General features: G+C 41.8%; 1 protein-coding gene across 1 annotated transcript in view; it reads left to right on the plus strand.

The window, feature by feature from the left end:
* Positions 1-15,738, plus strand: part of TBX15 (T-box transcription factor 15) — a 139,855-nt gene that overhangs the window by 87,098 nt on the left and 37,019 nt on the right. The window contains exons 3-5 of the mRNA XM_065417459.1: positions 8,661-8,762; positions 10,081-10,252; positions 10,693-10,860. Of these exons, the coding sequence (XP_065273531.1) occupies positions 8,661-8,762; positions 10,081-10,252; positions 10,693-10,860 (442 nt within the window). The remainder of the gene's footprint in view (positions 1-8,660; positions 8,763-10,080; positions 10,253-10,692; positions 10,861-15,738) is intronic.

Below are 15,738 nucleotides of genomic sequence, written 5' to 3' on the forward strand. Positions count from 1 at the left end.
ATGCTGGCCTTCTCTCGGAGGGAATACCGAGACAATGGCCATAGTGCTGTCTTTCAGATGAGATATACAATTGAAACCTGGGCCATTCATGTTCTTTAAAGATCCCATAACACCCCATGAGGCTATCTCTGTTAATCCCAGTTCTAGTGGAATTAACTCAGGTTTGTGCCAATCTAACATGTTCCTCCAGCTCCAGGTGGGTACATTCTTGACTTCCTGTACTAACAGGTAAATACATAGGATTTCTCACAGCTGTTATCCTCCACCCCAGAAGTAGCTGCATTTCAGTTGGGAGTGTGGAGGAACCAGGAGTAATTTGGGATTTTTTTTTAAAAAAGGCAGTTCATCCTGTCACACCATCAGCCATAACTGAAGACATTTTCACTCCTGGAAATAGTTAAATTTTTATATTAGCCAAAAATGAAAGCTGAGGTTAGCCTTAACATTTCTAGAGTTCTCAGATTTGAAGGGGGCAGGGAGAATTCCAGCTCTATGGGCATTAATTTTATGCCGTATGTTTCAAACTATTGGCGTTTTAATTCCAATTAAGTTTGTTAAAAACAAATCAGCACCACGGACAGAGAAATGATAAAAGATGAGTGAGCCAGTTTGGCTAAAATATGAACTGCTCTGCCCCTTTTCCAAAAATGCATATATGGAACCTTTCTGAAGGTTTGAGGAAAACGATTAAAATATTTCTCAGTCTGGTCCTTTTAGACTATTCTTGTGGGATATTCACCATTGTTTTGTGGCTCCAGGAGGATCAGATAGCTCGGGAAAAGTTTGGAAATATCCATCCTTTGAAAGCTTATCAGAACCAAACTGACTTTTGGGACCTTTTGAGGTTCTCTCATCACTAAATTGAGGTTCCCATATCATTAGAGGATCACCAATACTCTTTGTGTTGTCATTCTTTCAGACTGCAGTACATGTCCTCCCATCAGAAATAGAAGAGGAGGGGTAACAGGAATAACTTAATAATAATACTTGATCTTATATAATATTTTCCATCTATAGATCTCAAACCTGGCAGTGGGTGGGATTATGGCACAATTTCCTTCTGCAGTTGTTTGCAGGAGTCACCTAACTAGCATGCACAAGAGAAAGGTATTTGTGAGCTGAAATCTCTTTTGGGATTCATCAAATGTCCTGATGTGCCCAGCTTGAGAAAATTTGGAAGATGAATTACAGTTCCTTCATCTCCTACAGCTTAAATTAAGACCCATTCCCACTGAACATGAGAAACAAGAAGGGGTAATGGCTTTGGGATCAAGGGGCTAACATCCTGTTTTATTCCTTGGGTTTGTGCATACTGGGATCCATACTTGGAATGAGTGATTTATATGAGGAGATGTCAGCTCCATGCCTCTCCACTGCCATTGTCAGGAGTGTCCCATGGAAATTTCTGATATTTCAATATTTATTTTCATCCCAAATGTGGATGAAAAGTTGAAATACTGAAATTTTACATGTACTGAAAAGTTCCACCACATTTTGATGGCAGAACGTTGTGTGGCATTTTTGAGCGAAACAAAACATGTAGATATTCCCCCAACTGAAATGTTTCATTTCTGTCTGTTGAACTGCCTCACGCCCCCCTTCTTTTCTATGGGCAAGAAGCTGCCTGGCTGGACTACACTTCCCATGATGTGCCTGCAGTCATGTGCTTTCCATGAGGCACCAAGTGGGTCAGTCAGAGGATACTGCATTGCACCATGGGAGATGTAGTCCAGCCAGGGATCCCGGCCCACAGGAGACTCTGGGGGCATGAGACACCTGAACTAAAACTCCCAGAAGACAATGTGACAGCATAGAAAGATACAGTTTAATAAAACAAAATATTTTGGGTCAGCTCAACAAACTGAAATATTTAGATTTGGGTCAAACTCATCTAAAACAAAATATGTCCTTTTTAGCATTCCTCCAAAAATTTTGGAAAATTTCATTTATGCAGAAACTGCATTTTCTATTGAAAGATATTTTTGATGAAAATTTTCAGCCAAAGCTTTTGGCTGAAAACAGACTCTTACAATTTGGAATTGTCAAAACATTTTGTTTTGAGATTTTTGATTGAAACAAAACATTTCAACATTTCTGGATTGAAACATTTCATTTCAACTTGGTTTGACATTAAACCACATCCTTGGGAGCTTCCACAGATCTCATGGAAGTTGTAGTTCAGTTGTTTCATACATCCCTTCTGCTCTGTGGGCTGGGCTCCCCAGATGGACTACATCTCCCATGATGCACCACAGTCATGTGATTCCCTTGATGCACTGTGATGGGTCAGCAAGAGAGGAGGCTGTGGTTTATCATGGGAGAGTAGTCCAGCCAAGGAATCTGGCCCCTAGGGGAGAATAGGGGCATGAGGCACCTGAACATGAAGTGCCATAGCAGCAAAGGTAGACCAATTTTAACTTTGAACTGTCCTGAAATAAGACATTTCCCCAGCCTGAATTTTTTTGATTTGGTCAACATGATCCAAAATGAAATATCTTCTTTTCAATTTTCTCAAAGGGAGCTTTCAGTTTTTGACGGAAAGTCTTCAGTTTTCAGGTTTTCCTTTAAAAGTCAATGTTCGGTGGAAAATCTTTGTTTTTGTCAGTATTTTCCATGGATCCTCCTCCCCCGATCCCAAATTTTTCAACAATCTCTAGAACTGGAACACCTTGTCTGAGATATTTAACAGCAAATGTTAAAATAGTTAAGAGCCTTAAAACTGTCTTCATTGTAAATAGGCTGATACAGCACTCATTTAAGTCATTTTTAATATGGAACAAAATTGGGGAAATATTAAATCTTTAAAGGTCTAGTAGGGAAGGGGACACTCCTTTCTCTGTTTTGTACCATGAGCCCATTGATCAATCCCAATGATAGCTCCTTTAGGTGCCTTTGAAAATCCCATCCTTGATTATTTCATTTATTTTTCCACTAACAAATGTGTAAAATCTCTGGGCATGATACAAAATATATTATCCCCCACACAACTTATTGAGCAAAACCATAGACTTCTTCCTGTCCCAAAATGATGTCCACTCATGCAAAAGCATTGAAAGAAGAGAAAAACCCTTCACTGTACAAGTACTTCACTGTACACACATGCTCTGGCTGACCAAAGGAGAAACAAATTCCACAAAATAGTCTCTCTTCCTAGCCTACCAGCATTCATAGCTGGGTACCATTAGCAAAAGCACTTTACCCTATCTCCTTTGCCACTTGGCTTGATCAACTCACACTGGTCTGGGGAGATGAGTTTGGAAGGGAGGGGAGTCAAGAGCTCCATCTGGTGTTGAGAATTTTGACAGGAATTTTGGCATCAAAGTTCATAAGTGAGTTTGTGCAATATGAACAATACTAAGGTGACACATTAAGATTCTGCTTAATAGAAATGCTGCTAACTAGCAACTAGTATTTAATAGCAACATATACTCCCATCCCATCAACATTAAAGTGTTTAAGTGATTTGGATATGGACCAGAAGCATACTGCTTATTATTCACTTCTTTAAAAGAGAGGTCCTACCTATAATCAATGTCCTGGATCAAAGCATACTCAATTGAGCAGTTCTGCTGCATGCCATGGGTTCCAGACATGTGGACTTGTTCCTTGCCAATAAAGTTTGGGTTTTGGAGGCCCTACGTGAGCCTGGTGCTAAAGCAAGTGTGAGTAGCGAAGAAGCTTGGTGTTTCAAAGCTGATTGTTTTGTGCTTTTTTTCTAATTGTAGTTATATTTAACTTTTAACCCCTCACCTTCCCTCTGCTCATTAATCCGCCTACACTGGGACATCTTCCAACATCTGAACAGCTTCAAGCACCTACCAATGTGTTTTAAAACAACCTGCCAGAGAACTGTTTCCTTCTTTCCCTCTGATGTGGTGTTTCCCCCCAAATCAAACTTGACCGAAGTCTAGATGTGCACACTCCTGTGATAGAATAACGGGCCAGTATCTCGTAACTCAGCAAAGTTAGAAACCAGAGCTTTAAACCATTGGAATGAGGAAGTCCCCAACTTTGGAATGTGTATCTGATCCCTGTCACCACAGTGTGTCAACACTTGTCGCAAAGGAAAACGGAGACCTTGTCTCTGTATTAAACAAAAAAGTTTAAACCAAGAAAATGTGCTGGCTGCCCCAAATTAGCACTTCCTTCTAGCCCTGAAAGATCCTCAGATATGGCTCACAATCAATATGTTGTTGTGTATGCAAAAGCTATTTTAAGTAGTTATTAGAGATTTAAAAATATTATTAGTTTATAGTTTTCTGTGCCCAAAGAGTCCTATACATTTGAATTCATGGTATTATGGCGGCCTGGCATTGTAGGAGGAGTTAGATGAACAGCTGTACCAATAATACTATTTAAAAAACCCTCACAAATAAACTAATGATGATGATTTAATTCGAGCACATTTCATCCAGAAGGCTACCATGCCCACACACAGACTTTTTCCATATAGAGAGAATATATGGTGCATGTGTGTGTTTTGAAGATTTTATACGAGCTTACGTTTAAAGACCACTTTACTGCTGAGTAGTAAGTAACTTGGTCATCCCAAATTCATGTTAAAATAAAATCACCATATTGTACCATACCAAAAACTCATGTATTCCCTTTACATACATACAGCAATTGTGAGTATAATTATTAATTGTGAAGCTAGTTGGTATCTTTCTAGATGACAGGTGCTTGAACATTAATGAAGTCATTAGCCCATTCTCTTCTATTTCCTCCCTTTCATCCATCAGTCCCTGCTGGATGCCCACTGCGGTAGTTCCTTATGTCTAAGAACTTTGAGCTACTTTTACAGCCACGGCAAAAGAAAACAATATTTTTCTACAAAACTTTACAAATAAACCCAATTTTTTCAGCTGTAGCATTTTTATGAAAGCAGGGGGATGCATAAACTTTTTTCCAATTATCTCAGAGATTACCCTTTAAGCCTGTTGAATGGGCTGTGGTAATCTTTTACAAAGTATTTCATGTGCAACCAACCCCTTTGGCTATTCTGCAACCTTACACTTGAGGTTTTAGCATTGGAGAGAGTCACTTGGAATATACTGCATTCAATCTTCCCAATGTGGTACACAGATTTAGACCCAAAGAGCCTCAGATTTAATCCTGGATTCCTCATCAACCCACTGAAACATGACTTATCTTTTAAACTGTTCCACAGCCTCCTCTTTCCAATTAAGAAGAGCTGGGCTGTAAAATGCCACATCCTGTACCCATGTGACTTGGCAGGTTTAATGAGTCATTGTGGTAGAAACAAGGTAATGCCGCTCTAGGCTAGTCCATCATTCTTCTTTTAATTTATTTAGTTGTTCAGCTATGAAACTAACGCCATCCAATACATACATCCACATTCTCACTAAGGGGCACCTGCACAGAATTCTTCTGACAGTTTTATACCTCTCATTCTAGCTGGCTGGGCCCCAGGGACCACAGTGTTTTTTTCCTTTTCTCCTCTTGTGAATGCCCCTTGCGAAGTGAGATTCAATAATGAATTGATCTAAATTTTCATTCTTTTTGGAATAAAGTAGAAAAGCTGTGGCTAGGTCAAGCAGTGGCTCAGTAGCACATCACAGAGCTTATGAACTGGCACTTCCTCCTTCCCCACCCTCTGTCCATCTGGAAAGCGTGAACTGGTTGGGAAAGAATAAAATACCCTCCCATCTCCCACACCCCTACAACAGAGCCTTTAAAAAATGTTTGAAGAAATACAGTTAAATTCTTCCATTGTCTCCTTCTTCCACTTTATACCTAATGGTGTGGCAAGTCTCTGTGGAACTTGTTGGACATTGGATGGAACTTGTTGAATGTTGGAGAGCTAGGGAAAGGGCTAACTCCCTGGTCAGGCCCCAGTTCTGGATTGCTGGATGATAATTTGCCACAAAGTGAGAAAAGTAAGTGTGTGTGTGTGTGTGTGTTTGTGTGTGTGTGTATGTGTGTGTGCAGGGCATCTGCTAGGAGGACATATTGTGTTGCTGATACAACCTCCCTGATACTTTGACCCAATTTCTATGAGTATGTCTACATCACAGTCAGAGGTGTGAATGCAGCACCTGTAGACATACCCCAGCTAGTTTATATAACAATAGCAGTGGAGTTGCAGCAGCATGGGCAGCAACACTAGCTGTAGAAACCTTCCCCAGGATGCTGGATGTGTACTCAACTTGCTAGCCTGTACTGCCACCCATCCTGCCTCAGCTTCACTGCTGTTGTTGTTTAAGCTAGATCAAAGCTAGTTTGGGTATGTCTACACATGCTGCAGTCACACCTCTGTTTGCTGTGTAGACTTATCCTATGCCTCAAATGAGGTTAAATTCAGTTTGGAGGATAAGCAAAGAGGGGAGGAGGATGTAAATTTTTTTTCTCAAGCATGTCACTCTTCTCTGCTGAAAAGAAGAAAAAGCATCTTGTATGTAAGGTCTACTAGATTGTGCAATAGTCTCTCAAGGGATGTAGTAAAGGACCCATTACTTAAAACATTAAAACTAGGTAAAACAAAGCCCTGGAGAATACACTCTGGAGAGGGATGAGTTGTACATTGGTCTAGATATGCCTTACTGAGGCCTGGTCTACACTTACCCCCCAAGTCGAAGTAAGGTACGCAAATTCAGCTACGTGAATAACGTAGCTGAATTCGACATACCTTACTTCGAATTTACCGCGGTCCACACGCGGCAGGCAGGCTCCCCCGTCGACTTCGCGGTACTCCTCTCGCCGAGCTGGAGTACCGCAGTTGACGGGGATCACTTCCTGGTTCGATTTATCGCGTCCACACCAGACGCGATAAATCGAACTCGGAACTTCGATCCGCAGCCGTCGAACTACCGGGTAAGTGTAGACTAGCCCTGAGTCTCTTCCATCCCAAATTATTCTCATCCTGTAAGGAAGAGCTTGCCACCTATCGGAGAAACGGAATTATAATTACTTGTCAGAGTTTGATACTTTTGGGTGCCCCATTACACCAGTCTCACTCTGCTTCACTTAGCATGATGTTTGAGGACAGTTCAGGATGGCAGTGGAATGACTGGCAAGAGAAAGGCTTTTGGAAATTAAAAATGCTGCCACAGAAGCACCAGTACTGAAATATTTTGAGTTTAACAAAGAACCTACTGTCTCAGACAATGCAAGCTCATAGGTGGGAGACTGTCCTTCTGCAAGACGCTTGCCTAGTGGCTTATGCTTGCTAATCACAACAGAGCTATGCCCAGTGTGCTCAGATTGAACAAAAATGCTTACAAATGATTTTTGGGTTTGAACATTTTCAGGAGTGTGTTTATGGGTAGAAATCAATCAAGACAGAAACAGACCATAAGTCACTGGGATTTATATTACAAAAACTAATGCGCAAAGCACTACCTAGACTTCAGAGAATGATTATGAAATGGCAAAAGTTCTCATTAAATGTGAAATATAGGCCCAATAAAGCAAATTCATATGAGAGATGTGCATTTAAGAGTGCCTATGAACAGCAAAGCGAGGCTCTTCAGGAAGGGGAATTGGATGTAAATATGACTTAAGGACTACCCCGGTTTCCAGAACTAAAATTGATCTGCTCAATGAAGAAACACAAAAAGTCCCAACTTTACAGAGCTTGAAAGGGTAATGCTAGATGAACAGCCACCAGAAAAAGCCCAGGCATCTTCAAGTATAAAAACCTTTCTGGGGCTATACAGATGGCATTGCTTCATATAACAGGATTCTTTACAAGGGCTTGGCATCACAACACGCTACAGCGTGAAGTCAAAAATGCTAAGCATAATCCACAGTGCCCACCTGGGTACTGAAAAGTGTCAGAAGAGAGTCTGTGATGTCTGTTTCTGGCCAGCGATGAATGTTGTCGTTGAAGGTAAAGTGAGAAATTTATAGTTCATATTGGGAACAGAATGCAAAACAATCCCTGAAACCACAGAAGATTCCTCATTGCCAAAGCTATTTGCATTAGAAAGGAAAGATTGCCTCTTATCAGTGGACCAATATTTAATTTTTTGTAAGTTGTTGCACAACACATTGAAAAGCAATGTAGTAACTCATTGTAAATCACAGTTTGCTTTCCGGGGGATTCTAGCGGAGTTAGTAATGGCTCACAATTCATGAGGGGCTCGTTTCAGCAATACTTTTTGATATCTCAGTTCAAGCACACCATGTCAACTCATTTAACTCTGTATAGTAGGGGCTTAACAGAAAAGTCAGTACAAATAGCAAATAACTTGATAAAAACAGCCTTGGTGGATTCAAGGGATCCAGATTTAGTATTTTTGGACTATTGAAGCATGACTCACAATACTTTATTAGCATTACCAGTTCAAAGACTCATGAGCAGAAGGACAAAAATCTAAATGCCAATATCTAACAAGATTGGTGAGTCAAAGACAATTAACCCTGAAGTAGCTATGGAAGAACTATGCATCAGGAAACTAGAACAGAAGAAGGTATCTGGTAACCTATCAAGATAACAACTATAGCATCCACACCAAGCTGATGTCATATCCACCCATAAGTCAGTCCTACAAGCAGGACCTGCATTACAGTCTTCATGCGGCAATATTCTTATGGTTGCTCCGGTCGTCCAACAAGATCCCAACGAGTCTCCCAAGCTTTTCTAATAATTCCTGCATTCACCATTTTCTTCTTCATTTCTACTTTTGTTTTTCTAGGAGAATGTTTCCAGCCATGAGAGTGAAAATTACAGGCTTAGACCCTCACCAGCAGTATTACATAGCCATGGACATTGTGCCTGTGGATAACAAGAGATACAGGTAAGCCTTTCAACGGCAGAATGAGGAACACCATGAGAGCTAGACTCAGAATACCAAAAGAATGAGAGGCTGGGAAAAACATTCACCACGATACACAAGTGTAAAGGTGCATGCTTCAGTCAGACAGAAATTGAGTCAGATTCCCCAACTGGTGTAAATCAGCATTGCTTCACTGACATCAGTAGTGCAATGCTGATTTACACCATCTGATCTATCGTACTGAGGGTCTCACTGAGTCAGGGGATTAATACATTCCCTCCCTTGCATTTCTGAAGACCAGGATTCAAACCCTGCCTTCTGTGTGTGTGTGTGTGTGTGATTCAAGTAATAATCAATTTTTCTCTTTCTAGTCTCTCTTGGTCTGTGTGCATTTCACAATTAGCCAGGATTAGCAATCACTCACCAAGAGAGCCATGGCATGGGCAATAGCAGGGAGTGCTGCAGGTCAGGACTGAGCTATCTGCAGATCTGTATTTAGGATGCAGCACTGGAGTAGCTCTCCATGCACTGATACTCTCAGGCATTTGAATTTCCATCCAGAGTTGACACAAATCAAAAGTAAAAAAACATTGTCATCATCTAGTAAATAAGAAATAATAAAATAAAAATGTAAAAATTAAGAATCTGAATAAACATATGTGAAGCTATATGATTGCTTAAATAAATGTGTGTAGATACAGTTTATCCCCTGGTAGCAAAAAGACGTATCCAATTTAGTGTAAAGGCTATATTTAGTTGCATATCAACATGTTTTAATGGTTACCAACCAGTGAGAATCATCTTCTCTTTAAGAAAAGAACTAAAAAGTATAAATGCAAAACAAGATTAAAATAGATTATTTAAATCGAGAGTTCTTGCTTGCTGATTTAAAACATGATTAAAATCAGTGATTTAAATCACTTTGAGTCAAATCAATCCACCCTGAATGTATATGCTGAACAGCCCAGTGTGAGAGGTCCCCCCCCCACCCCCACAGGTTTGTCTTCTAGAAATAATGAAGTATTCAGCACTATTTTCACAGACTTGTATTCCAGCACAGAGAGGGTTAAGGAGCCGGGACAGCACATATGGCAGAGCTTTATAGCTGAGAGGAACTGGAAAGGTGGTTTTAATAAAGAATCCCTCGGCCACTTGTTCAGTTCGATTATCTGGTTTGCGTTTGCAAGGTGAAAGGTTGCAGTAAAGCACATTCCCCCTATCTGTGCATGAGGCCTTGGCGCGTGTATGGCAGGGTGGCGGGGAAGGGGAGCTCTGGCAATGTTCCTTCTTCACTGGCTCTTGGGTTCCTTAGCCGTAAAGATTCACCCCTCTCTCTCAGGTACGTGTATCACAGCTCCAAGTGGATGGTGGCGGGCAACGCTGACTCCCCAGTGCCTCCCAGGGTGTATATCCATCCCGACTCGTTGGCTTCTGGCGACACCTGGATGAGGCAGGTTGTCAGTTTTGACAAACTCAAGCTGACCAACAACGAGCTTGATGATCAAGGCCACGTAAGTCAGAAGCTAATCTCAATGCCCTTGCCCCAGCCCACCCCCCACCACGTCCCAGGGAGATATAACACTTCTTAGCTCTGCTGCTCCAAGCCCAGGGATGCAACCATTCCACACAAAAGCTAGAAAGGTCTCTTGCCCAGCCCCATTGCTTGCACTCTGGGACATTACCTATACACATTGATGTATAAACTCTTGTCCCCCAGTCCCAGGGCTCCCTTTGGATAGGAGCTCAGTTTTGTTGGGGTGGCTGCACATATACACACACCATTTAGGGATCACTGGCTGAATCTCACTCAGTTGTCAGACAAGCGTAAAGACTGTGCAGTTGTATCACAATAGGCTAAGTCATGGGATTCGTTAGCCTGCCCCCATCCCCATGTAGCCGAGCATAGGAGCCTTGAAGGCAAATAATTTCCCCCTCTCTTCTTTATTTAAAGATAATCCTACATTCAATGCACAAGTACCAGCCTCGAGTTCATGTGATCCGCAAGGACTTCAGCAGTGATCTGTCTCCTACAAAACCAGTCCCTGCAGGTGATGGAGTGAAAACTTTCAACTTCCCTGAAACTGTCTTCACCACAGTGACAGCCTATCAAAACCAGCAGGTAAAGCAGTGTGTGTCCCTGTCCCCCATCAGCTCCTTCACCTGCAGTGTTTTTCCCTGTATTTATAAAATTTGTAGCATATTCTGTGTCTCTCTGAGAATTAAATCTCTGCGAAAGATAGCTAACAGAGAAGAGTATCAGAGGGGTAGCTGTGTTAGAGAGAAGATGCACTTTATGGGCAGTTAAACTATGTCATCACTGCAAAGAAAGATGGCTAGCTATCCTGCTGCAAAATCCTAGTGGACACAGGGCATTGTAGTTTTACTCTGAGGTAGCTAGGGGAGGTCGATCATTGTGGGTAGGGGGAAGGAGGATACTGTTGACCTCACCTATCTACCTTGTAGGAAAAAGCACTAGGATTGTACAGTGGGTAAAGCTAACACATTTTGGGGTATGCCTACACTGCAAAGAGAAACCCACGGCGCAGAGTCTCAGAGCCCAGGTCAATTGACTCAGGCTCACAGGGCTCAGGCGGTGGGGCTAAAAATAGCAGTGTAGACATTCCTGCTCGGGCTAGACCCTCACCCCCACCGAGTCTCAGCTCCTGGACTCCAGCTGGAGCGGGAACATCTACACTGCTATTTTTAGCCCTGCATGAGCCCAAGTCAGTTGACCCAGGCTCTGAGACTCAGTGCTGTGAGGTTTTCTTTACAGTGTAGACATACTCATAGCTATCCCATGGTAAAAACACACCGTTTTTGGGCAGTGAAAACAAAGTCATAGATGAGAGAAAGGGGCCACTGTGCATAGCAGCTCTGAATGGCTTAATACTTTACTTACAAATACAAGTATTTCAGGACCTGGCCACTTTCCACAGGAAGGTACGTACATGAACTCAGTATACCTTCACAAAAGGGCATTGCTATGATGAAATTACGATCTGGAGAACTAGTTATTCCTGGAACAGATAATGCTTTGATTATGGACTAACTGTGTTCCTTGACCCAGACTTTTAAACATCCAGAAATGGCATCTTAGCCCATGTTATTTATTTGTGTTGCAGTAGCCATACGGTAGTCATGAACCAGGAGCTGTACAAATACAGAAGCAAAAGACAGTCTCTGCCCCAGAGAGCTTACCATGGAGAGCTGTTTTCATTCACCTGAGTAAATGGGCATTCTAGATGCACTAAGGAAATTATTATAAATCATTTATGTAGGATTCCATACCTGTTCTAATTAGGAATTACTTCAAAAAGATGTTTTGAAAGGATGTGAATTTCTTGAGACCAAAAGGAAAATAAAACAATGGAAGCAGTTGAGATTTTAACCAAGACAGGAAGTTTTGGAGTAGAATGGCCAGTTCTGTATTACCTAAAACACACCCTGATGAAAGTCTGGTTCACTCTTTCATCCTTCCATGGCTTGCAGAAAACAATTGGCACTCTTTCTGTAACTACAGAACTCTGGTCTGAATCAGTGCCTGAGAGCTGTGGGTTGTGCTTAAAGAGAAGAGTCCATAGGGACTCAGCAGCAGTTTCTATCAGCAGCTCAAGCACATGGCCCATAAGGCAAAAAGTGGACAGTGGTTTCAATCAAGTCTTTACCGAGCCCCAAAGTGGGCATTACTGTTGGGAGAGGACGTGTGGTCAGGTCAGCAGGGTAATGTGCTGATCCCTAAGCTGTAAATTAAAGCTACCCTTCCCAAGTGGAAATCCCAAGGGAGAGCAGGTGTCAGTGCTAATGCTTGCCCTTATCAGAGTGAATATTCCCAAGGTGCAGGAGGGTCAGCTGGTGCAGGGAAGGAGATGAAAATTACATTAACTGCCGCTACCATTTTGCTTGTGAGGACATATTATGTCACACAACTTTAAAGGGGCCTGGAGCAGTTGTCCTGATTCTGGGAACCTGGGTAGAATTGAATACGAGTTGAATGTGAGCTCAGTTCCTGAATGTTCAGGGAAGTCTGAAAGCCACAGAGAGGGGGCACACGCTGGGCACAGAAGCAGGGGCAGTAGAACAGTGGTTCTCAAATGCTTTGATTTTGGAGAGCACTTCTTATACTTTGCATGCTTAGGAGAGTGTTAATTTGGATTCTCAACTCATTGAAAGGATCCTCCATTCACCATCTTTGCATGAAAACAATAATTTGTGCTGGGATCAAAATGTCAGTGTTAATGCAAATTCTCAGCATTTATCACAGCCATGTGAGGTAAGATGTCATAACAGACAAAGTCCTATGCAGTGTGCCAATACCATGGTGGTCAAGTTATATATCATAAACCAGCATCATAAACTAGAATGACAACATAAACCAGCTTGAAAGGAAAAATCTGATATTGTAGCCTGACTTGAAAGGAAAATATGGTTTGCAGTTTGCTGCTACAGATTGCAGGGATGAAAGAATTTGTCTTAAATCAAGAATGGTAATGAAAAGACGTTTCTCATCTTAGATATTTTGCAGACAATAAGATTGTAACCTCAGTCTTTAGGAATCACTCCTCTTTTCAATGAAATATAGTCAGATTTATATGTTAAAGTAAACAACCTTGAAATAAGTGACAATATCATCTCAAAACAATTAAAAAGAGTTTGTCACATTTAATTAATTAATTATTACAAAATGTTTATACAGCACCATAGAACTTTATAGAACACAGGACACATTCCCTTCTGCAAAGAACTTACAATCTTGACATGTTTTCATTCCATCTGAAAATTGTGTATGTTGGGAAATCTAAAAAAGGGAAGCAGAGGCCTGGAGAAACTTCAGAAGATGAGGTTTCCCATTATAAGATTGGTTATTTTCCTTTCATTCCCAAATCCCTCCTCAAATCCCACTCCTTCTTTGAAGACTTCCAGCTGCAGGGTGATTTGTGTGGTGTAGGATCCTGGATAGATTAGACAGATGGATGCCAGGTCCACAGTCACTGTATTTAGATGGTAAGTGTCAGTACAGTTAATGGTTAATGTAGGGTTAAGATAGTGTAGGGTGATCATAGTTCTCAAAGTGAAAACGGGACACCGCGAGGAGCTGGTCCCAGCTGATCATCTGAGACCCCCCCCCCACCTCTGCACGGGGCTGGCCCGATACGCTTGGCCAAGCCTCACCATGCTGGGCTGGCGTCATCGCTTGCCTCCCCCCCCCCCGAATATTCCTCTGCACCCAGTCAGGGGGGCACACACCACTTTTTTGACAAGAGCAAATGGGACAAATACCTCATTCAGCCAAAAAAGTCGGGACGTCTGGGACAGGGCTTAAAAAGGGGACTTTCCCAGCCAAAACAGGATGTATGGTCACCCTAAGATAGTGTCTTGGGGTGTAGGAGGAGATAGGTTCAGTTCCTATCCAGTTTTAGGGTACATTGGTGGCTTATGTGTCTGATTCTTACTTATGGTGAGAGAGATCATTGATTCAAATCCCAGGCAGGCCTTAGCCCTACAATTAATAATTGTTGGACCTTTGGCTTTTTTCCTGGGTGAGGTTCTATGCCCTGTGCTATGCAGGAGGTCAGATTAGATTCTCATAATGAGTCCTTCGGGGCTTACAATTTAAGGATCTATACTGTTTTATTTCATATTGTACCCACTTTTGATTATGAGCCTTTTGGGTGTGTCACATTGCGGGGTGCAATCCCGTCCAGCGAGGGTTCTGTCACTGCTTGCCCTAAGACTTGGGATGCCTCACAATGCTTTGCTGTTGTAGCTCCCAATCAGGGCTTCTGACAAACAACCTACCAGCATGCAGGTCACACCCTGCGTGTCTGTGTATAGCTGCAGCCCTGATCCAGCAGCCTGTCAGCAACACTCCAGTCACACTCTAGCTTCCACCAGCCTTGGTTACTACTTGCTGGGTGACCAACTCACTCCCATTCCTAGATTTCCCCCCAAAAATATGTGTTCTGCAGTGTCCAGCCCTCTCCTGGGCAGTTCATATATTAAAGGTCCATTGCTCCTGTAAAGGGTCAATATTCAACAATTTACTACTTTAACTGGAGTTACCAAACAGTTCAGTTTAAACACAGCACCAGATTAGTTCAGATTAAAAATAAAACAAGTTTATTTAACTACAAGGAGATAGGTTTTATGTGAGTACAAGTATAATGTATTAAAGTTAGAAATGGTTACAAAAAAATAAAGGTAAAACGTTTCTTAGTAGCTCAAACTTAAGCTACGCTTGGTTCAAGGTAAAATCCTTACCACAGGCTCCCAGCAACACGGTTGACCAAATTCACAGGTCAGGCTCTCCCCCCAAAATCAAAAGGCTGGTTCCTTTGTCTTGTTAGGTGAAAGAGAGAGATAACCTGGGGTGTTTTGCCCCTCACTTTTGTAGTCCAGTCACCCTTTGAAATGCATTTTCCTGAGGTTACCCCTAGATAAAGCTCACTCCAGCTGTGAGGATGGAGACATGGGGTCTTGTGGTGAAAGAGGTTCCATGTTGTTGTTTGCTAAAATGCACATCAATCTGTTCCTGCCCCCCTTTCGTTGCCAAGGAATGGTCACTTGACAGGTGATTGACAATCACCTTTGATGACACCTGGCTAGAGGCATCATCTGTTCTTTGTCTTTGAGAAACCGGCATACCTACTCTCCAGACTTATCTGGTAAACACATTGTAGTCATAATTTCAGCTTATGTTTATAACTCTTAATATGCATTTCATGCATACATTACACAAGAATATTGATTATCGGTGTGTTGTTAGTTTTAAATGTCGCTTCACAAGGCATATTTTGCACAAAGGTTATTACATGAATTATAGGGGGTTAATACAGGGGTGCTTTTGGTCCTAGGGGATTAGGTCTCTGATCTTTGACTCCTCCAATCTATTGTACAGTGCCATGTACATTATAGCAGTATATAAGTAACAATAATGACCTAAAGTGAGACACAAACTTGAATAATTTCTAAAAGATTCTGATTAATGGCTTTGAGGTAG

The sequence above is a fragment of the Emys orbicularis genome, chromosome 1, assembly GCF_028017835.1.
Source record: "Emys orbicularis isolate rEmyOrb1 chromosome 1, rEmyOrb1.hap1, whole genome shotgun sequence".
Taxonomy (NCBI): Eukaryota; Metazoa; Chordata; order Testudines; family Emydidae; genus Emys; species Emys orbicularis.